Raw genomic sequence first — 23,893 nt, 5'->3', positions numbered from 1 at the left:
GTACTAAATATCTCAAAAACCAAATCCATTATTTTTGGATCTAGTCATAAGCTGTCATCTATGCCCACAATGAATCTCTACTTGGACAGTGAACCTATACAGCAGGTGGATAAGGTCACATTACTGGGACTAACCATAGACAATCAACTGTCATGGGTCGAGCACATAGAAACAATTGTCAGGAAAATGGGAAATGGTATCTCCATGGCAAAAAAATGCCTTCCGTATGTTCCGGCACACGTTCTGGGACAAGTAGTTACATCTTTAAGTTTAAGCCACCTGGACTATTGCTCACCTGTATGGTCTTCTGCACCGAAAAGCATACTGCGGAAACTACAAATTGCACAAAACAGAGCTGCAAGACTTGTGTTACACTGCCCCATGAGAACGAACACAGACAGCATGCATCATAAACTGTCATGGTTACCAGTAGAGAAAAGACTTGCCTTAAGCACAGCGACATTCCTTAGTAACAGCATTTATTCTACTAAACCCGAGTTTTTATACAGTCAAATTACCAGATGCAGGGACGTTCACAGTCATTTCACTAGAACAGCAGGTGATGGCCAACTCATGTTACCTCACCCAAAATCTAATGCCTTAAAAAAGACGGTCATTTACCGCGCCATCACTCACTGGAATAGCTGCCCTCTTCACATCCGTCAATCCTCTAACAAATCCACATTCAAATACCATCTACGAATACATTACTTAAACAGCTGATCGATAGTCCAGTGTTGGTCATGTATGGTTTTCTTTGTTTTCTTTGTTCCTTTTTCCCTGATGATGGGCCTTGAGGCTAAACAAAAAAAACCAAAAAAAAACAAACAAAAAAAAAAAATTGTGGAAGATTTGTGTATGAATTTGAAATTTGAAATTTATATATGTTTGAAAATTTGAGTGTTATTAGTGTAACACAAATGTGATGTTGTATATAGTATGTATGTGATAAATTAATGTACATGATTTCGGACCCCAGGAAGACTAGCTGGTGCCATTGGTATCAGCTAATGGGGATCCTTTTTAAATAAATAAATAAATCTGCCTGTTTTACACTCTTTGACCACCAGGTGGTTTCGTGAGCACATGAAGCCTCGAGCAATGAACCCTTTTCCGAACCAATTTGCTGGAAAGCTTCAAAGCTTCATGAGTAAAAGTAACTAAAGCTGTCAGATATATGTAGTGGAGTAAACAGTAGAATATTCCCTCTGAGATGTAGTGGAGGAGAAGTAGGAAGTAGCGGGAAATGGAAATACTCCAGTAAAGTATCTTGAGTTAAGTTCAGTACTAAAGTACTAAATGTACTGAGTTACATTCCACCACTGAATAAAATCCTCTGTGTAGCTGTAGTTTCCCTTCTGATCACCAGGTGGAGACTTTCTGTAACTTTACACTGAAAAACCATACCGGAAGTACTTGTAACCGGAAGTGTGGTTGTCGGGCTGAGGCGGGAGAGTTGCTTTGTTAGCTGACGAGCATCTTTGATCCGTTTCGAGGTAGAGCTGCAGGTGAACCCGAACACACGCAGGTAAACACTTTAACACTCAGGTAAACACTTTAACACTCAGGTAAAGACTTTAACAATGAAGTCAAAGTGAATATAGAGTTAGCGCGCTGAGCTAGCTCTATGCTAACAGCTAGTTAGCCTGTTAGCTTCGGCCTGCTAGCTGCTAGCGTTAGCATTAGCTCTCTCTAATGTGTGCTCCTGATCTCTGATTGAACCTCCAGACCAGGACCAGAAAACTGTCGAAAGATCTCAGAAAAAAGTCAGAAAAAATTCCCGACAAATGTCCATAAAAAGTAAAAAAAAAAGTGGGAAAAATTTCCTTAAAAAGGTTTTAAAAAATGTCTGAAAAAAATTCTGAAAAATGTCTGAAAAGAATTCGGAAAAAAAAGTCAGAAAAAAGTCCAAAAAAAAAATGTCTGAAAAACGTCTGAGAAAAATGTCCCAAAAAAGTCAAAAAGAAAGTCTGAAAAATCAAGTCAGAGAAATATCTGAAAAAACCTCCGAAGAAATGTCAGAAAATCTCTGAAAAAATTTCAGAAAAACATAAAAAAACCTCCGAAAAATCTCTGAAAAATGTCCAAAAAAGTAAAACAAAAGAAAAAAGTATGAAAATATCTTAAAAGATTAAAAAAAAAGTCAGAAATATGTCCAAAACAAGTTTTAAAAAGAAGTCAGAAAAAAGTAAAAAAAAAAAAATGTCTAAAAAACATCTGAGAAAAATGTCCCAAAAAAGTAAAAAAGAAAGTCAGAAAAATCTCTGAAAAGTCAGAGAACTCTGAAACAAAGTCAGAAAAATGGCCAAAAAAGTATTAAAAAAAATCAAGTCAGAAAAATGGCCAAAAATCTCTGAAAATATTCTGAAAACGTTCAGAAAAGTAATAAAAATGTCAAAAAAAGTAAAAAAAAAAAAAAACAAGTCAGAAAGATGTCTGAGAAAAACTCCAAAAAAAAAAAAAAACTCTGACAAAATGTTAGAAAAATGTCAAAAAAAAGTTTAAAATAAAATCAGAAAAATCTTTGAAAAAAATTCTGAAAAATGTCCAAAAAAAGTAAAAAAACAAAAACAAGTCAGAGAAATGTCCCAGAAAAATCTCTAAAAAAAAACCTGAAAAAAAACTCCGAAAAATGTCCAAAAAAAATAAAATAAAAGTCAGGAAAATATTCTGAACAATATCTGAAAAAAGTCAGAAAGACGTTCAAAAAAGTCAGAAAAATGTCCAAAAAAGTAAAACAAAAGAAAAAAGTATGAAAATGTCTTAAAAGATTCTAAAAAAAAGTCAGAAAAATGTCCAAAAAGGGTAAGAAAAATGTCTGAAAAGATTTACACAGTATTAATGTAACACACAAACAGTCTAATATCTAGCGTTAGCCGCAGCTCTTTCTAATATGTGCTCCTGTTATCTGATTTAACTTCCGGTCCAGACCAGGACCAGACCAGACCAGGAGCAGGACCAAGAGCACTACAAGAGCGGAATGGAGGAGGAGCAGCAGAACCCGGACCAGCGGAGCAACAAAGTCCCCCGTAGACCAGCAGCAGGCTCGTCCTCTGATCCCACCGATGTTCAGGTCAGTGGTCATGACTTCAAGACGTCATGGCTTCAAGTCGTTCATTTTGGAGACACTGACCGGAAACAACGCAGCTGTTCCTGACTGTTGTTGCTCTAAACGGTCAATTGTTGAACCTTTTCACCGTATTCCGATGTTTGGGTTCATCAGGCGACGAGACAGGAAGAGAAGACGTAGCTGTCCTCGTGAAGGCCTCTTTGTTTCATATCGGTGCTGAAGTGGGCCGGAAGCCTGAGGCCTGGACTACCAAGCGGGGTTTGGGGTTAGCGAGCTAACTTCCGGGTTAAAGCCTGGTTTATGGAAACTTTATCACTAATAATAAAGTGATAGATATATGGAGATCTTTAAATTAGGATAAGAGACAGTTTATTTGGTTTAAGTCTATTGGAATGGCCAACATGTCAAACAGCCCTCCGAGTGATCGCTGTATTACGAGTATTAGGGCCACACTGTGGGGAACAAAGCTGACATTACGAGAATAAAATCATAATATCAGGAGAAAAGAAGTCGTAATTTAATGAGAATAAAGTCATAAGTTTAAAGTAAACAAAGTCATTTCCTCCTCCACAGAAGAGTCAGTTTCCTCCAGCAGGTCCGTGGTTCTTTCTTCAGAATAAACTCGGTTTCTTTAACAATCTCTTCAAGGTCCTGATACTGATGATAATGTGCTGCTGATGAGCCGAAAGATGAAGTATTTGTGAAACCTAAACTAAAGTAGAACTTCAAAAGATGCTCCACGTTCCTCGTTTTCACACTATTTCACCTCTAAAATAACACGTACAATTTCTACTTTATAATATTATGACTTTTTTCTCTCAAACTTCTGACTTTATTCTTGAAATCTCAGATTTATTTATTTTTCTCAATGTGCGCTAATACTCCATCGTACTCTATAATAAATTAATCTAATCAAAGACTAATCAATCTAAAGGTTATTGGAAATTCAATGATCACTTGTTAACAAACGAGAAATATTGCAATGATATAAAGAAAATAATGGTGGACATTAAAAATGATGTTACATTAATTAATTTGATACAGAAATAGGAATACCTCAAATTCACTATCAGAAAATCCTCACTAACCTTCAGCAAAAAATGAAATGAGGAAAGGAAAGTTGACAAAAGAACTCCTCATATTATAGTATTATTATTATTATTATAGTTAAACTGGAGTGCAGAGGATAAAGAAGGAATCAATATCCTGTAATCTCATTTAGATGTAATTTATCTTAACAAAGCACAGGGAGTAAATACAGTCTGCTCCAAAACTATTGGAACAGCGAGGCCAATTCCTTTATTTTTGCTGTACACTGGAAACATTTGGGTTTGAGATCAAAAGATGAATAAGAGACAAGAGATCAGGATTTCAGCTTCTATTTCCAGGTATTTACATCTGGATCTGTTACACAACTTAGAAGATAGCATTGTTTGTTATCGTTCATTATATATTGATTGATTGCCCTTTTTTCACAAGACAAAGTGTCAACAATAGTCTTTCTGTTTTGTTATTTTACAGGTGTTGAAGGAGTGTTCCATCCTGCTGACACGTGTCAGGATCAGCAGTGCGATGTTGGCTGCGATGGACGCCGTTGGACGCTCAGCAGCTGTTCCAAAAGGCCAAAAGGTCATCTGCAGGTTCATTTTCTCTGTTAGTTGAGGCCTTATATATATTAAAGAGTCTTCTTCTTCCTGAAATACTCTAAAATAATATTAATTAGTGTGCCGTACATTAGCATGCTGTACGTTAGCATGCGGGACAATTAATAATTGTGATAATTAATAAATGTCAAGGGGGCGTCTGTGGTGACCAATCAAACGTCTACAGAGGGACACTGCCCTCAGTTGGTTGTCACAGGTGGTAGTGCATTAGTCAGACTGGAACATTGTGGGTTATGTTCCACTGACATGTTTTAATGTTCTTTATGGTTCTAGATAGCTCGCTTCACCATGGCATCTCTCTCTCTCTCTCTCTCTCTCTCTCTCTCTCTCTCTGTCTCTGTCTCTGTCTCTGTCTCTGTCTCTGTCTCTCTGTCTGTTGCTATAGAAACGGAGAGGAAGAAAGGGATTGATTCATCAGAGAGTTCACACTGGAGAGAAACTACACAGCTGTGATGAATGTGGGAAAACTTTCACTTTTCAGAGTACCCTCAAAAGACATCAACGCATTCACTCTGGAGAGAAACCCTACAGCTGTGATGAATGTGCAGCAGCTTTCACTCAATCGGGTAACCTGAAAACACATCAACGCATTCACACTGGAGAGAAACCCTACAGCTGTGATGAATGTGGAGCAGCGTTCACTGAGTCAGGTTCCCTTAAAGTCCATCAACGCATTCACACTGGAGAGAAACCCTACAGCTGTGATGAATGTGGAGCAGCTTTCACTGAGTCAGGTTCCCTTAAAGTCCATCAACGCATTCACACTGGAGAGAAACCCTACAGCTGTGATGAATGTGGAGCAGCTTTCACTGAGTCAGGTTCCCTTAAAGTCCATCAACGCATTCACACTGGAGAGAAACCCTACAGCTGTGATGAATGTGGAGCAGCTTTCACAACATCGGGTCACCTGAAAAGACATCAACGCATTCACACTGGAGAGAAACCCTACAGCTGTGATGAATGTGGAGCAGCGTTCACTGCATCAGGTAACCTGAAAACACATCAACGCATTCACACTGGAGAGAAACCCTACAGCTGTGTTGAATGTGGAGCAGCTTTCACAACATCAGGTGAGCTGAAAAGACATCAACGCATTCACACTGGAGAGAAACCCTACAGCTGTGATGAATGTGGAGCAGGTTTCACTACATCAGGTTACCTGAAAGAACACCAACGCATTCACACTGGAGAGAAACCGTACTGGTGTGACCAATGTGGTAAAACCTTTTCTCAGGATAGTTCCCTTAAAGTCCACCAACGCATTCACACTGGAGAGAAACCGTACTGGTGTGACCAATGTGGTAAAACTTTTTCTCAGAGTAGTAACCTTAAATCCCACCAGCGCATTCACACTGCATCGTTGTGAACATGTTTCAGATGCCAGCTAGCTGTTTCCTCCTGCCTGCTCCCCATGCCCTGATTGCTGTGTTATTGTATTCTGAGCTTCTCTCCACATTGAAGTCTGACCAACAGTAACTTCATGTTCTAAACAACATGTGTGTTTTCATGGCTACGACTGCATACTGGCCTTTATACCTGTTATATATTTAGTTCTTTACCATGCATTAATCTGCTGAGTATTTTCTGGATGAATTGTTTGGTAAAGACCAGAAACTGTTGACTGTAGTCGACCCCCTGGGCCTGTGCCCCGTAGACCCGTTCAATAATCCATCCACGAGTCGACAGCCGGAGAAAGATCGAGGAGGACATTCACATCCGACACCAGAGACCATCTTTGAACAGAGACAGGGGTTACCATCCCCCCCTCCCGAATACAACCGCTGTCACGTCAACGAATGTCCTCAGCCATAGATGTGGTCAAAAGAATGATTTTCTGTGAAATAATGAGTTTCGAATGATTTATTCCAGATGTGTTCCCATTATTGTTTTTATCTGCTTCATACATATTCTCTTGTTCTTATTGTTTCGTAGTTCAACATTATATTTTCCTCCTTTGTGTAGTTTTCATTGAATAATCTTTATTTTACATTTATATTCACTGTTATTATTTTCTATGACTGAATGCGGTTTTGAATCTGTTGATGTTCTCATTAAATTAGTCGACACAATGAGATGCTTTGACTCCTCATTTGAAACCGTTTCCATCAATCAGTATTTGTTGAGCTGTTGTAATCGGCGTTGTCAGCATTAACATTGTTTTAGGACTAAGTCGTGAGCTAATTGGACTCATTATCATTAATGATCTTACAGCAGTCAGATAATAAATGACCTCAGTAGTTAAAGCCCACACAGCAGCTGTGACTGACATTTTAAAATGTTCCTTAAAGCTGAAGTGAATTAATCAACTTTAATAAATCTAAATATTTGTTGTGTGTGTTTAAAAGTGTTTCATTTCTGTTTGTGTCGCTGTGAACTATACAGCTAACTGTCAGGCTAAGAGTTCCTGTAACTCTGACCCGACGGGAAAGCAATGACTTTAACTCTGATGTCGTATTATTTGACTTTATCAACCACTATCAGTCCAAAGATTAAAGTTTACAGAAAATCAATTACATATATATACTTTAGTTGTCCGGGTTATGACAAATTGGTCATAAATTGGTCATAATATTATAAATATAAATTGGTCATAATATAATAAATATACATATATATATCAAATCAAATCAATTTATTTTTGTATAGCGTCAAATCACAACAGAAGTTATCTCAAGACGCTTTATATGTAGAGCAGGTCTATGACCGTACACCATAGTTTTGAGACCCAACAGGATCCACCAAGCGCACTGTGGCCAGGAAAAACTCCCCGATTACTGGGAAGAAACCTGGAGCAGAACCGGGCGCAGGGCGGGCGGGCGGCCATCTGCCGAGACCGGCTGGGGGGATAGATAGATAGAGTGAGAGATAGAGAGAGAGAGATAGAGAGAGAGATATAGAAGCAGCCACAATAGCAGTCTAGCAGCTGTAATAACTAATACAAGTAGGGCTGACAACACAAAACCAATAGTGGTGGATGGAAAGAGTGATAATACAACTATCGGAAAGCCAGCACTGTCCAGCATCTCTCCTCAGTACGTCCATGTGTATTGGTGTGGGACGTCCCTGCGATCGATGCCCGTGCATTGGTTCCTGCAGCATCAGCATGCTTGCTGGGAGCTCTTGATGTCTTTGGCAGTGATTGAGAAGTGTTATTCTCCAGGCTGCCACATTGTCATTAGGTGTTGGAAATCCCTCGTTAGCATTGGTAGTCCCTCGTACAGACGTAGTTAATTAGGGATGGTAGCAGTTGGTGTCAAGCAGGCACCGACGCGGCAGCAGATGCAGCCACAATACCGGAGACCACCAAGATCCAGGTGAAACCCTGCTCCAAGTGTACCCATGCTCCAGGTATAACCTCGCTCCCTGGTGTGATCCCGCTCCAGGTATGACCTCACTCCAGGTGTGACCCCGCTCCACGGTTAGCTGCGAGACAAGGAGGCACAAGGACTCCCGGGAAGGAATGAAGTTAGTAACAACATGGACATGGGACATGAGTATATCCAGAAGGAGAGAGGAGCTCAGTGTGTCATAGGAAGTTCCTTATGACAGTGTGTCATAGGAAGTCCACCGGCAGTCTATGCCTATAGCAGCTTAAGTATAAGCGTTATCAAAGAGGAAAGTCTTTAGCCTACTCTTAAATGTAGAGACGGTGTCTGCCTCCCGGACTGAAACTGGGAGCTGGTTCCAGAGAAGAGGAGCTTGATAGCTGAAGGCTCTTGCTCCCATTCTACGTTTGGAGACTCTAGGAACCTCAAGTAACCCTGCATTCTGTGAGCGCAGTGCTCTAGTGGGGTAGTAGGGTACTATGAGCTCTTTAAGATATGATGGGGCCTGACCGTTTAGCGCTTTGTAGGTGAGGAGGACGATTTTAAAATCTATTCTGGATTTTACAGGCAGCCAGTGCAGAGAAGCTAATACAGGCGTAATATGATCTCTTTTTCTAGTTCTAGTCAGTACACGTGCTGCAGCATTCTGGATCAACTGGAGAGTCTTAAGAGACTTATTGGAGCAGCCTGATAATAAGGAATTGCAGTAATCGATTCTAGAGGTAACAAATGCATGGACTAATTTTTCTGCATCATTTTGACACAGGATGTGCCTGATCTTCGCAATGTTACGTAGATGAAAGAAGGCAGTCTGTGAGGTTTGTTTTATGTGAGAGTTAAAGGACATATCCTGGTCGAAGACAACTCCCAGATTCCTTACGGTGGTGCTGGAGACCAGGGCAATGCCATCTAAAGTAACTATATCATTAGATAATTTGTTTCGGAGGTGCTCAGGGCCTAGTACAATAACTTCAGTTTTGTCTGAGTTTAACATCAGGAAATTGCAGGTCATCCAGGTTTTTATGTCCTTAAGGCATGCTTGAAGTTTAGTTAACTGGTTTGTTTCGTCTGGCTTGATTGATAGATATAATTGAGTATCATCTGCATAACAATGAAAGTTTATGGAGTGTTTTCTAATAACATTGCCTAAGGGAAGCATATATAAGGTGAATAGAATTGGTCCAAGTACAGAACCCTGTGGAACTCCGTGACTAACTTTGGCGTACATGGAGGACTCATCGTTGATATGTACAAACTGAGATCGATCTGATAAATAGGACTTAAACCAACTTAGTGCAGTTCCTTTAATGCCAATTAAATGTTCCAGTCTTTGTAATAGGATGTCATGGTCAATGGTGTCGAAAGCAGCACTGAGATCTAGCAAGACAAGTACAGAGACAAGTCCTTTGTCCGATGCCATTAGAAGGTCATTTGTAATTTTCACTAGTGCTGTCTCTGTGCTATGGTGCACTCTAAATCCTGACTGATAATCTTCGAATAAATGATTGTTCTGTAGAAAGTCACACAGCTGACTGGCAACTACTTTCTCGAGTATTTTGGAGGTAAAGGGAAGGTTAGATATAGGTCTATAGTTGGCTAAGACCTCTGGATCAAGAGTGGGTTTTTTAAGAAGAGGTTTAATTACAGCTACTTTAAAGGACTGTGGTACATAGCCTGTTAGTAGAGACACATTGATCATATCCAGTAAAGAGGTGCTAACTAGAGGTAAAACTTCTTTAAGCAGTTTAGTTGGGATAGGGTCTAAGAGACAGGTAGATGATTTAGATGAGGAGATCAGTGAGGTTAATTTGTGGAGATCGATAGGAGAAAAGCAGTCTAAATATATACCAGGTTGTACAGCTGTTTCTAAGGTTCCTAAGTTTGAGGATAAATTGGTACCAGTTGACGGTAGGAGGTGATTAATTTTGTCTCTAATAGTTATGATTTTATCATTAAAGAAACTCATGAAGTCACTACTACTGAGGGTTGTAGGAATACATGGCTCAATAGAGCTGTGACTTTCTGTCAGCCTGGCTACAGTGCTGAATAGAAACCTAGGGTTGTTCTTATTTTTCTCTATTAATGATGAGTAATGGGCTGCTCTGGCATCACAGAGAGCCTTCCTATATGTTTTAAGACTATCTTGCCAGACTAAATGAGATTCTTCCTGTTTGGTGGAACGCCATATCCTTTCCAGTTTCCTCGATGCTTGCTTTAATTTGCGTGTTTGAGGGTTACACCATGGAGCTGACTTCCTTTGTTTTACTAACTTCTTTTTTAGAGGGGCAACAGAATCAAGTGTGACTCGCAGTGAGTCTGTAGCACTATCTACAAGATGATCAATTTGGGTAGGGCTAAAATTAACATACGAGTCCTCTGTTATATTGAGACATGGTATTGAATTTAATGCTGATGGAATCGCTTCCTTAAATTTAGCTACAACACTATCGGATAGACATCTAGTGTACACACTTTTATCTGATGGTATATAGTCTAGTAATAAGAATTCAAAAGTGATTAAATAATGGTCTGATAAAAGAGAGTTCTGTGGAAAAACAATTAAATGTTCAATTTCAACGCCGTATGACATAACAAGGTCGAGGGTGTGGTTAAAGCGGTGGGTGGGTTTATGCACGTTCTGCGAGAAACCAATTGAATCTAATAAAGAGATAAACGCAGTACTGAGGCTATCATTATCAACGTCCACATGAATATTAAAATCACCTACTATAATGACTTTATCTGTTTTCAGGACTAGGCTTGATAGAAACTCTGAGAATTCAGATAGAAATTCTGAATATGGGCCTGGAGCGCGGTACACTATCACAAATAAAATTGGCTGTAGTGCTTTCCAGGTTGGGTGTGAAAGACTAAGAACAAGGCTTTCAAATGAGTTATAATTTAGTTTAGTTTTAGGGTTTATTAATAGGCTTGAGTCGAAGATGGCTGCAACTCCACCTCCTCGGCCGGTGTCTCGAGGAATGTGAGTATTAATATGACTCGGGGGAGTCGATTCGTTTAGGCTGACATATTCTTCCTGACACAGCCAGGTTTCAGTAAGACAAAATAAATCAATGTGATTATCTGATATTAAATCATTTACTAGTAGAGCTTTAGATGACAGAGATCTGATATTTAACAGTCCACATTTAATTCTCCTGTTTTGTTGCTTTATTGCAGTGCTAGTGTTAGATTTTATTAGATTATTATGTTTAACTCCTCTTCTGTTTACTTTTGATTTAATTAATTTAGGTGGGGCAGACACAATCTCAGTTAGGTTTGGGGTTAAGCTATGGGTGGGTAACTGCTCTAATGGAAGCGCAGAGAAGTGTGTAAGACTACAGCTCTGCATCCTGGAATGACCTCTGGTTTGTCCTGGAAGGACCTCTGGTTTGTCATGGATTTGTTCCACCAACAATCTTGGTCAGATTTCTGGATAAGAGAGCCGCACCATCCAAAGTAGGATGAATGCCGTCTCTCCTAATCAGACCAGGAATTCCCCAGAAAGGGTTCCAATTGTCAATGAAGCCCACATCGTTTGCTGGACACCACCACGACAGCCAGCTGTGGAATGACTTCATGCGGCTATACATGTCGTCACTGGTCAGGTTGGGGAGGGGACCAGAGAAAACTACGGAGTCCGACATTGTTTTTGCGTATGCACACACCGATTGGACATTAACTTTAGTGACCTCCGATCGACGTAACCGGGTGTCATTACCGCCGACGTGAATAACAATCTTACTGTATTTACGTTTATCCTTAGCCAGCAGTTTCAAAACGGATTCAATGTCGCCCGCTCTGGTCCCCGGGATGCAATTAACTATGGCAGCTGGCTTCGCTAACTTCACGTTCCGCAGAATGGAGCTGCCGATAACCAGAGTTGGTTTCTCAGCGGGTGTGTCGCTGAGAGGGGAATATCTGTTAGAAACGTGAAGTGGTTGGTGGTTAACCGTGGGCTTCAGGGTACGACTATGCGTCCTTCGGACAGTCACCGAGCCTCCCGGCTGCTCGGGGGTTGCCGGGGGACGGCTAGCAGAAGCTAAGCTTGGCCGGTCTGCACCGGCTAGGGGCTGGCTAACTACAGAAGAAGCTAAAGCTAAAGTGCAGAACCGGGCTTCTAACTCGCTAACCCTCGCCTCCAATGCAGCGAATGCACTACACCTAATACATGTACCATTAGCTCTAAAGGAGGCAGAGGAATAACTAAACATAAGACACACAGAGCAGGGGAGAGCAGGAGAGAGAGAGAGAGCAGGAGAGAGGACAGGAGAGAGAACAGGAGAAGGAGAGAGAACAGGAGAGCAGGGGAGAGGAGAAGCCATCGCTAACGGCTAAGCTACTGCTAAGCTACTGTTATGCTACGATACGATAGCCCAGCTAGCGTTAGCCGAGCTGAAAATGTGTGGTTAAGTCTCTAAAGAGGAGTGAGGTGTGAGTGCTTAAGCAGAACTAGTGTAGATATAAATGTAGCGGGTAATTATCCGCTGTAATGAAGAGTATATAACTATATTGCCCTGGATGTGCTAGAGCAGCTACAGAACACAGCAGCACACAGAAAGACAGGCAACCGGAAATGAGGCAATACGCTTACCGTAAGCACGTCAGCACGTCAGCACCTGTATCTACCTGTATATAAATTGGTCATAATAAATATATATATATAAATTGGTCAGAATATAATATAATATAAATATATATATGTATAAAGTGGTCATAATATCATATGGTATGATATAGATATAAATATATATGCATAAATAGGTCATAATTTATCATTGGGTGAACTGTGATCTGTACAGTAACTACAGCTGTCAGATATATGTAGTGGAGTAAACAGTAGAATATTCCCTCTGAGATGTAGTGGAGGAGAAGTAGGAAGTAGCGGGAAATGGAAATACTCCAGTAAAGTATCCTGAGTTAAGTTCAGTACTAAAGTACTAAATGTACTGAGTTACATTCCACCACTGAATAAAATCCTCTGTGTAGCTGTAGTTTCCCTTCTGATCACCAGGTGGAGACTTTCTGTAACTTTACACTGAAAAACCATACCGGAAGTACTTGTAACCGGAAGTGTGGTTGTCGGGCTGAGGCGGGAGAGTTGCTTTGTTAGCTGAAGAGCATCTTTGATCCGTTTCGAGGCAGAGCTGCAGGTGAACCCGAACACACTCAGGTAAACACTTTAATACTCAGGTAAACACTTTAACAATGAAGTCAAAGTGAATATAGAGTTAGCACGCTGAGCTAGCTCCATGCTAACAGCTAGTTAGCCTGCTAGCTTCGGCCTGCTAGCTGCTAGCGTTAGCATTAGCTCTCTCTAATGCAGGGGTTCTCAACCTTTTGCAACTGAAGGCACACTTGTGATTGTCAAAACATTTCCGAGGACCACCTTTCCAAATAAATGAGTAAAAAACCTAACATGTTTATACAACAGATAATAAAGTGGGCTGTAGATATGTGTTGTGCCACTGTCAGCTGTAATGACCAAAATACATATTCTGCTTACCCTCAGTGAGACACTTGGGCTTGCCTCTGGGAAATGATGAGATCAAGTCGTGGTGGGATGGGTGAGAGGCTGACACGCAGAGTAGCATTCAAAGTTGCTTTCAGTTTGTTCCTTGCCTTTGATTTTGTGACAGTCACAATGGAAAACCCTGACTCACATAAATAGGTGGTGGTGAAAGGCAACAGAAATTTGATTGCCCGTTTTGACAGAGAGGGATATTGACTGGCAGCCAGTATCCAGAATGAAGCAAGGTCTACTTGTGTGAGCTGAAGCTTCAGGCTGCTGTCTGCTGATAGTTCCATCAGTTCATTTTCCAACACAGTGGAGAGAGCTATGTCTTCTGAAGCAGGATCCACAGAGAAAGGGTCCAAAATCCAAAGGTTTCCATCTCGTGCATCTTCTGGGAAGTAGTCTGTAAACTTTCCTGACAACTGAGTCAAATGCTGGGTTATAACACTGGATATGTTGACATGAGGAGTGGCTTCCAAAGTTTCACTGAGGAGTGAAAACACGTCAAATCGTCCCTCCTTGACTCTTCTGTTCCACAGAATAAGTTTTTTCTTGAAGCCCTCAATTTTGTCTGAAACCAAAAACACTGTGCTGTTTCTGCCTTGCATTGATACATTGAGCTGATTTAACTGGTTAGATATATCTGATAAGTAGGCCAGTGTTGCACAAAAGTTACCATCAGTGTAATGCTCAGCAAGAGGGGAGTGCTGCTCTTCCAGAAATGTGTGCACTTCTTCTCTCAGTTCAAAAAGGCGATTAAGCACATGTCCCCTTGAAAGCCACCTTACTTCACTGTGGTACAACAGCTGCAAATGATCTGCATCAAGTCTTTCACACAAAGCAGCAAAACACCTTGAGTTGAGTGCATTTTTCTTAATATAGTTAACAGTTTTCACAGCCACGTTCATGACTTCATGCAGTTCTGGTGACATCTGCTTTGTAGCTAGACTTTCCCGATGTAAGAAACAGTGCGTCCACGTGGCGTCTGGCGCCCTCTCCTGGATCTGTTTTACAACACCACGATGTCTTCCCGTCATTGATGCAGCGCCGTCTGTGCAAACACCTGTACAGTATTTCCAATCAAGACCTTTTTCGGTAAAGTAATCATCAAGGCAGCGCATTACATGATCTGCCGTTGTTCTTGTTGGAAGCTCTTTGCAAAACAATAGATCCTCGTGAAGATTACTGTCCTTGCAGTATCTTACAAAAACTAACAATAAAGCGGCATTGCTAACGTCAGTCGACTCGTCCAGCTGTATGGCAAAGTATGGGCTTGCCTTTATTCCTTCCACAAGTTGGCATTCGATGTCATCACTCATGTCAGTAGTTCTTCTGCTCACGGTGTCATTGGAGAGGGGGATTGACTGCATTTTGGTTGCAGCGGCTTCCCCCAGTAACTCTCGGCACATATCCACAGCGCTTGGCAAAATAAGCTCCTCTGCAATCGTAAAGGGTTTCTTGCTACGAGCTACACGAGCAGCAACCATGTAGCTAGCTTTCAAAGTGGCTTTTGACTGAGTTGTTAATGTTGTGATGACTTTCTGTTGTGCCTGAAGCCCGTCTCTTTTCCTTAGGAAATATTCGTTTGGCTTCTCGACACATCCCTGGTGCTTTGTGTTTAAGTGTCTCTGGAGCTTCGATGGGTTTAGCGCCTCATTTGACAAGATTTCACCACATTCACCACATTGTGCCTTGGGCTCAGCATCACTGCCTGCCATTACCAATCCAAATTTAATGTATTCAGGGTCATATTTCCTCACCACACGCTTCGGAGCTTTTACTGGCGCAGGGTTGTCTCCCACATCACTTTTTCGCTTTAAAAACCGATCCATTTTGTCTCACTGCATCCGAGAACGTTAGCTAGCTAACAGTGGCAAACACGTTTGTCTCTACCTGATGATGTTTGGTGTTTTTACACAAGGCCTATTGAAGGAGGTTGGGTCACACTTAATCAACGCGCCTTCGGGGTACCGCACATGCGCAGTAATATCTGCTCTGCACTCGCCGAAATTGAGCCGATCGCAACGCACGACCTCCAGTTACACTGCGCATGTGTTATACCCAATACAAGACCCGTGTCCGCCCGTGTCTCAGCCTCCTTCAATAGGCTTTGGTTTTGCAGCAGCTGGCATCTTACCTCCTTTAGGTTTTACCTGTTCACTTTGCTAAATAATAATAAAAAAATAATCTAGTACCACTGCCTCCGCGGCACACTAGATGGCGCTCTGCGGCACACCGGTGTGCCGCGGCACACTGGTTGAGAACCCCTGCTCTAATGTGTGCTCCTGATCTCTGATTGAACCTCCAGACCAGGACCAGAAAACTGTCGAAAGATCTCAGATAAAAGTCAGAAAAATGTCCAAAAGAATTTAAAAAAAAAAGAAAGTTGGAAAAATGTCTGAAAAGAATTCTGAAAATGTTTGAAAAAATATCCGAAGAAAGATTTAAAAAAAAACATTCTAAAAAATCTTTGAAACAATTCGGAAAAAAGTCAGAAAAATGTCTAAAAAAAGTCAGAAAAATATCTGAAAGAAATTCTTAAAAATCTTGGAAAAAAGAAAGTCAGAAAAATATCTTTAAAAAGTCAGAAAATAATTCTCAAAATGTCCGAAAAAATGTTCTGAAAAAAGTCAGAAAAATGTTCTGAAAAATCTCTGAAAGAAATTCTTAAAAATCTTGGAAAAAAAGTCAGAAAAATCTCCTAAAAAGGTATATAAAAGAAAAACTCTGAAAAAATCCTGAAAATGTCCAAAAAATAATAAAAAAAAATCTTTGAAAATAAATCCTAAAAATTTCCAAAAAAGTCAGAAAAATGTTCGAAAAGGTAAAAAAAAAAGAAAGTCACAAAAATGTCTGAATAGTATTCTGAAAATGTTTGAAAAAATGTCCAAAAAAAAGTAAAACAAAAGTCTGAAAAGATTTACACAGTATTACAGTTTTTCTCGATTGTTTACACACATTTTCTGAAAGCATGCCTCATACTCTCAGAACTCTACACACAAATCAAAAAACACACACACAATGGGCAAAACCCCTCAATTCTCCTGCAAAATGAAACTTTACATTCAAAACAATGTTATTTCTTCTCAAAATGGTATTTTGTTTTCAAATGACACACACAAACCATCATATGAATAGACATTTATAAGAACCAGTTGAACACTGATGTGCTCAATGTAAAACACTATGATGAATGGAAAACACTTCTTCTCCATTCATCATAATGACTTAGGCCTTTTTTTTGTTCAGTGTTACACTTACTACAGACAGTACATACATTACTACAGACAGTACATACATTACTACAGACAGCACATACATTACTACAGACAGTACATACATTACTACAGACAGTACATACATTACTACAGACAGTACATACATTACTACAGACAGTACATACATTACTACAGACAGCACATACATAACTACAGACAGTACATACATTACTACAGACAGCACATACATTACTACAGACAGTACATACATTACTACAGACAGTACATACATTACTACAGACAGCACATACATAACTACAGACAGTACATACATTACTACAGACAGCACATACATTACTACAGACAGTACATACATTACTACAGACAGTACATACATTACTACAGACAGCACATACATTACTACAGACAGTACATACATTACTACAGACAGCACATACATTACTACAGACAGTACATACATTACTACAGACAGTACATACATTACTACAGACAGCACATACATAACTACAGACAGTACATACAGAAGTGTGTTGTAAAATATTTTAGAATATTGTTTTTATACTCAGAACACACAAATACACGGTAACAAATATATTTTATTTTCCCCACAAAAACAATGTACAGTGTACATCCCAACCAACACAAAGTTGCACATACAGTGGTCTACATACAAAACAACAGAGGAATTTACTGTATACAGTTACTGTAAAAAAAACTATGCTGCATCCTCTCTTCTGTTTCGGTCTGGCCACAGCACCTCATCCACATCACAAGCAATGTTTGCCCTTTTATGCTAAAGCTCTGATTGCTAATTGTAACACTGTGTGACAGGTGTTTGCCCATGTGATGAGTCAGTGTGCATAGTAGGGCAATTGACTTTAGAATTTTGAATGACAGTGTGTTCCTTGTGAAAACGAGATTTTCTTCATGAAAATTGTGCCAAATGCAGAGAATTGTGTGTAGTGTTTTGAAAAAAGTGTGTTTTAGAACTGCAATTTGAGTGTAAAGCAGGAATTGTGCTTGTAGTTTAGCAGAATTGGTTCAGGGGGTTGGTGCATGAGTTACATGTTGTGGTCATTGTGTGTCAAGTACCAGTATTTGTGTGTAAACAATTGAGAAAAACTGTAACACACAAAAAAGAGTCTAATATCTAGCGTTAGCCTCTTAGCTCTTTCTAATGTGTGCTCCTGTTCTCTGATTGAACTTCCGGTCCACACCAGACCAGGAGCACTAGCAGGACCAAGAGCACTACAAGAGCGGAATGGAGGAGGAGCAGCGGAACCCGGACCAGCGGAGCTACAAGGTCCCCCGTAGACCAGCAGCAGGCTCGTCCTCTGATCCCACCGATGTTCAGGTCAGTGGTCATGACTTCATGGCTTCAAGTTGTTCATTTTGGAGACACTGACCGGAAACAACGCAGCTGTTCCTGACTGTTGTTGCTCTAAACAGTCAATTGTTGAACCTTTTCACCGTATTCCGGTGTTTGGGTTCATCAAGCGACGAGACAGGAAGAGAAGACGTAGCTGTCCTCGTGAAGGCCTCTTTGTTTCATATCAGTGCTGAAGTGGGCCGGAGGCCTGAGGCCTGGACTACCAAGCAGGGTTTGGGGTTAGCGAGCTAACTTCCGGGTTAACCCTTCAGGGGTTTCAGTACTGGTGTCATGCGCTGTGTCGAGGCTTCGGAGCGCGTGTGGAGTAATTTAGGAAGTTTTTCGTGAAGCGCGAGGCTCGTATCGTTTTAGACCAATGGCGTCACTGAAGATTCCGTCCATATAGAACAACTACCGGACATGTGTTTTAAACAGACGTATAACTGCCCACATTTGACATAAGTCCAAAATAATTTAAATGAAGAAGCGGTCTGAAAAATAAAACAGGCCGGTCGGTCCGACTTCCACGTTTGTCAAAGTCAAACTAGTGTCGTGTCGCTCGTAGAGCTGCAGCCTACTGAGTAGTTAGAAGCTTCATTCATAACGTTGATGTTCAAATTATTATTAATACCAAAACATGGCATTCAGTCCACCTTCTCTTCTCTCTCTCAAACACATTCACAGCTCCTCGTCTCCGTCATCGTCTCAGTCTGAAGTCCAAAAGTCAAAATGTATTGAAGAAACATAGATGTAATTATTATTTCTATCATTGTTGTAGCGGCTGGGTCGGAGACACTTTGTTTGTTTCATATTTACACCGTCAGCTGGCTGTCTGAAGAACGGCAGAACGGACAGCCAGCGGACCACATAGTCACTGAATTTGACAAAAAGTGTATTATTGGATCAGAATCACAGCGGAGTGGAGGCATTTCAACTTTTGTATAATGTAAGTTTATATTTAAGTTGTCTTGGCAACAATTCTCACAATATTAGGCTATGTAATATGCTCTTAATGAATTTATTTGGCATATTTCCTAACGGATGTTTTGGCCCATTTAATATGGGACGACTACACGGGATGGCGGCTAAAGCCGGTGTTATCGACGTTATCGAGCTTCAAACTATCGGGTCCAGCGGTAAACAAGAGAGAGGAATAAAAAGTGGAGACTCCTTACCTGTGAAGAGATCATAAAGTCAGAATATGTGTCCATTCCTCCATTATTTATATTCCTTTACTCTGTAAAGGTCCACCGATCAAAAGAATCAAAACGGTTTGTCATAAAAATTCCTCCAAGTTGTAAATCTTGTCCTGTGAAGTCCACTAATAAATCCAGGTGTCCCCACCTTTCTCTGTTTAGTTTTCACCTCTTTTCTGTTTGGGCGGGCGGCTCGTTGCTGACGGGGAGCTGGGTTTTAACAGGATAAAGAGAGATGGTGTGTCGGCTAGATCAAATGAACCTTTCAGAAATAATGTTATATTATATTCAACAGCTTCATAGTGGTTTCAATAATCAGTCTGATAGGATTTCTCATCTTTGAGGAGTTTTGTGTGAAAGGAATTGAAGGGCCGTCCCAAATAGACGTCGGTTGAGTTCAGTGATTGAAGCAGATAAAAACCCGGCTATTAATCACAGTTTTACGGTATATATACAACACATACATATAGAGATGCACCGATACCACTTTTTTTCAGCCCCAGTACAAGAACTTACATTTGGGTACTCGCCCATACCGAGTACCGATACGAGTACTCCTCTGTGCCAAAAGACCCTCGTTAACAGCCAGCTGATAATGATAAATAATCGTGATCATCATTTTGGCCGTAATCGTTACACCCCTAATATAATACCCCTTATATGTTTATTGATTGTATGTTTATTGATTATATGTGTATTGATTATATGTTTATTGACTATATGTTGATTGATTGCCCTTTTTTCACAAGACAAAGTGTCAACAATAGTCTTTCTGTATTGTTATTTTACAGGTGTTGAAGGAGTGTTCCATCCCGCTGACACGTGTCAGGATCAGCAGTGCGATGTTGGCTGCGATGGACGCCGTTGGACGCTCAGCAGCTGATCCAAAAGGCCAAAAGGTCATCTGCAGGTTCATTTTCTTTGTTAGTTAAGGCCTTATATATATTAAAGAGTCCTCTTCTTCCTGAAATACTCTAAATTAATATGAATTAGTATGCCGTACGTTAGCATGCTGTACGTTAACATGCGGGACAATTAATAATTGTGATAATTAATAAATGTCAAGGGGGCGTCTGTGGTGACCAATCAAACGTCTACAGAAGGACACGGCCCTCAGTTGGTTGTCACAGGTGGTAGTATATTAGTCAGACTGGAACATTGTGGGTTATGTTCCACTGACATGTTTTAATGTTCTTTATGGTTCTAGATAGGTCGCTCCACCATGGCATCTCACTGACTCTCTCGCTCTCTCTGTCTGTATGTCTGTTGCTATAGAAACGGAGAGGAAGAAAGGGACTGATTCATCAGAGTTTTCACACTGGAGAGAAACTACACAGCTGTGATGAATGTGGAGCAGCTTTCACTACATCAGGTCACCTGAAAAGACATCAACGTATTCACACTGGAGAGAAACCCTACAGCTGTGATGAATGTGGAGCAGCTTTCACTACATCAGGTCACCTGAAAACACATCAACGTATTCACACTGGAGAGAAACCCTACAGCTGTGATGAATGTGGAGCAGCTTTCACTACATCAGGTAACCTGAAACTCCACCAACGCAGTCACACTGGAGAGAAACCGTACTCGTGTGATCAATGTGGTAAAACCTTTTCTCGGCATAGTTCCCTTAAAATCCACCAACGCAGTCACACTGGAGAGAAACCCTACAGCTGTGATGAATGTGGAGCAGCTTTCACTGAGTCAGGTTACCTGAAATCCCACCAACGCATTCACACTGGAGAGAAACCCTACAGCTGTGATGAATGTGGAGCAGCGTTCACTACATCGGGTAACCTGAAATCACATCAACGCATTCACACTGGAGAGAAACCCTACAGCTGTGATGAATGTGGAGCAGCTTTCACTCAGTCAGGTAACCTGAAACTCCACCAACGCAGTCACACTGGAGAGAAACCGTACTCGTGTGATCAATGTGGTAAAACCTTTTCTCGGCATAGTTCCCTTAAAATCCACCAACGCAGTCACACTGGAGAGAAACCCTACAGCTGTGATGAATGTGGAGCAGCTTTCACTGAGTCAGGTTGCCTGAAATCCCACCAACGCATTCACACTGGAGAGAAACCCTACAGCTGTGATGAATGTGGAGCAGCTTTCACAACATCAGGTCACCTGAAAACACATCAATGCATTCACACTGGAGAGAAACCCTACATCTGTGATGAATGTGGAGCAGCGTTCACTACATCGGGTAACATGAAATCACATCAACGCATTCACACTGGAGAGAAACCCTACAGCTGTGATGAATGTGGAGCAGCTTTCACTCAGTCAGGTTACCTGAAAGTCCACCAACGCATTCACACTGGAGAGAAACCGTACTGGTGTGACCAATGTGGTAAAACCTTTTCTCGGGATAGTTCCCTTAAAGTCCACCAACGCAGTCACACTGGAGAGAAACCCTACAGCTGTGATGAATGTGGAGCAGCTTTCACTACATCAGGTCACCTGAAAGAACACCAACGCATTCACACTGGAGAGAAACCGTACTGGTGTGACCAATGTGGTAAAACCTTTTCTCGGCATAGTTACCTTAAAGTCCACCAACGCAGTCACACTGGAGAGAAACCGTACTGGTGTGACCAATGTGGTAAAACTTTTTCTCAGAGTAGTCACCTTAAATCCCACCAGCGCATTCACACTGCATCGTTGTGAACATGTTTCAGATGCCAGCTAGCTGTTTCCTCCTGCCTGTTCCCCATGCCCTGATAGCTGTGTTGTTGTATTCTGAGCTTCTCTCCACATTGAAGGCTGACCAACAGTAACTTCATGTTCTAAACAACACGTGTGTTTTCGTGGCTACGACTACATACTCGGACCACCAGCAACTTCCCAGTGGGACTCCGTTATGAGGCTGAACTGTCAAAACATCTGGAAGAGTCTTCCAGTCACAAGGAGGGAGAACCAGCCACAAACCTTTAAAAATCTTAAAGGTAAATTGTGGTTTATTTCAACCTGACGTATTTCAATGTTACCGTTGTGACTCTGTGGGTCACGCTAACTTTTCTCCCAGCACCTCTGTTATAGAGGTTCAGGGAAACAAGGACTGGTGCAGAACATTGATATCAGGGACAGCTGCTCGAGCCTCCTACAACTTTCCAAATTAACTGACTCGGTCAGATAAAGTGACAACAAGTTAGCGGGACCAATAGAGTCACAATGGACACATTCATGGGAAATACATCAGGTAGAAATAAAGTGGAAGTTTCCTTTGACATATCTGCTGGGACACCCTAATGACTGGACATTCACCTCCGACACCAGAGACCATCTTTGAACAGAGACAGGCATTGCCAGAAATTAATTTTAACATAGAGGTAATGACGAAACATTTAGAAAATCTATTTTGACCATCATAGTGTGAAATAAAGTATTACTGCTGATCGTTATCGGCCGATTTTCAGTAAAAATATGCGATCGTGAGATCGGCATTAATGCTTTCTAGTCGCCGACTGCTGATAACTCTGTGAACAACAAATCCGTATTGAAATGTGCAGGACGAGAGCTAGTTAACGGGAGATGCCATTGAGTTACATTATGATGCGTTCAGGCTCTATTCAGTAAAAAATAGTAAAAATGTGCACTGGCAGGGAGCTGTCAGAAGAAAATTTAATTTTGATAATTTATAATCGAATTACTTAATTTTTGTTACCTTATCCTTGGTTCATTATATTTTACAGTGTGATGTTTGTGATGTGAAAGAAAGAATAAGAGGCGTCTTGCCTAAAAAATGAGAGTTAAAGAACAGAATGTTCACTTTAAGGGTGTTCAAGCTGTTAGAAGTGATTTGACATGAGAATAGAAGGTTTTACATTAATTTTTACCTTTGTGTGTTTTTTGCTTTGTGTTATCTTATTCATGTAATCCCATATACCAAGCATGTAATCAGTTTTGTGTTCTCATTGCTATAAAGAGGAATGTTTGAAGGCAGGTTCGTGTGCATAGACAAACATGTTGCTGTATGTGTGGACATCGTGTGCCATGGAAAGTTTAAGTTGCGTGGTACCCTTAAATCCCACCAACATCTTCACACTGCATCGTTGTGAACATGTTTCAGATGCCAGCTAGCTGTTTCCTCCTGCCTCCTCCCCATGCCCTGATAACTGTGTTGTTGTATTCTGAGCTTCTCTCCACATTGAAGTCTGACCAACGGTAACTTCATGTTCTAAACAGCATGTGTGTTGTCGTGGCTACGACTACATACTGGCCTTTATACCTGTTATATATTTAATTCTTTACCATTCATTAATCTGCTGAGTATTTTCCGGATGAATTGTTTGGTAAAGACCAGGGGCCTCATGTATAAACGGTGCGTACGTACTAAAATGTTGCGTACGCTGTGTTTCACGCTCACGCCGGGATGTATAAAAATCAACGTGACGTGAGAATGTGCGGACTGTGCCGCAAACTCTAGACCAGTCGTGAGAATGTGCGGGCCGTCTTCCAAACTCTGTCATCTGGCAGTGTCAAACTACAAAGTACTGAAACTCGCT

General features: G+C 40.9%; 1 protein-coding gene and 1 long non-coding RNA gene across 2 annotated transcripts in view; both read left to right on the top strand.

Annotated features, from left to right (window-relative positions):
• The window catches only part of LOC141761348 (uncharacterized), an 87,440-nt gene that overhangs the window by 14,389 nt on the left and 49,158 nt on the right, over positions 1-23,893 (top strand). Inside the window, exons 4-5 of the mRNA XM_074624684.1 lie at positions 5,385-6,021; positions 20,717-22,052. Of these exons, the coding sequence (XP_074480785.1) occupies positions 5,385-6,021; positions 20,717-22,052 (1,973 nt within the window). The remainder of the gene's footprint in view (positions 1-5,384; positions 6,022-20,716; positions 22,053-23,893) is intronic.
• Positions 1,395-3,986, top strand: LOC141761023 (uncharacterized). Its single transcript, XR_012592504.1, has 2 exons — positions 1,395-1,528; positions 2,946-3,986. It is a non-coding gene; the product is annotated as an uncharacterized LOC141761023 (long non-coding RNA).

The sequence above is a fragment of the Sebastes fasciatus genome, chromosome 22, assembly GCF_043250625.1.
Source record: "Sebastes fasciatus isolate fSebFas1 chromosome 22, fSebFas1.pri, whole genome shotgun sequence".
Taxonomy (NCBI): domain Eukaryota; kingdom Metazoa; phylum Chordata; class Actinopteri; order Perciformes; family Sebastidae; genus Sebastes; species Sebastes fasciatus.
This window is presented reverse-complemented; position numbering and strand designations above follow the sequence as displayed.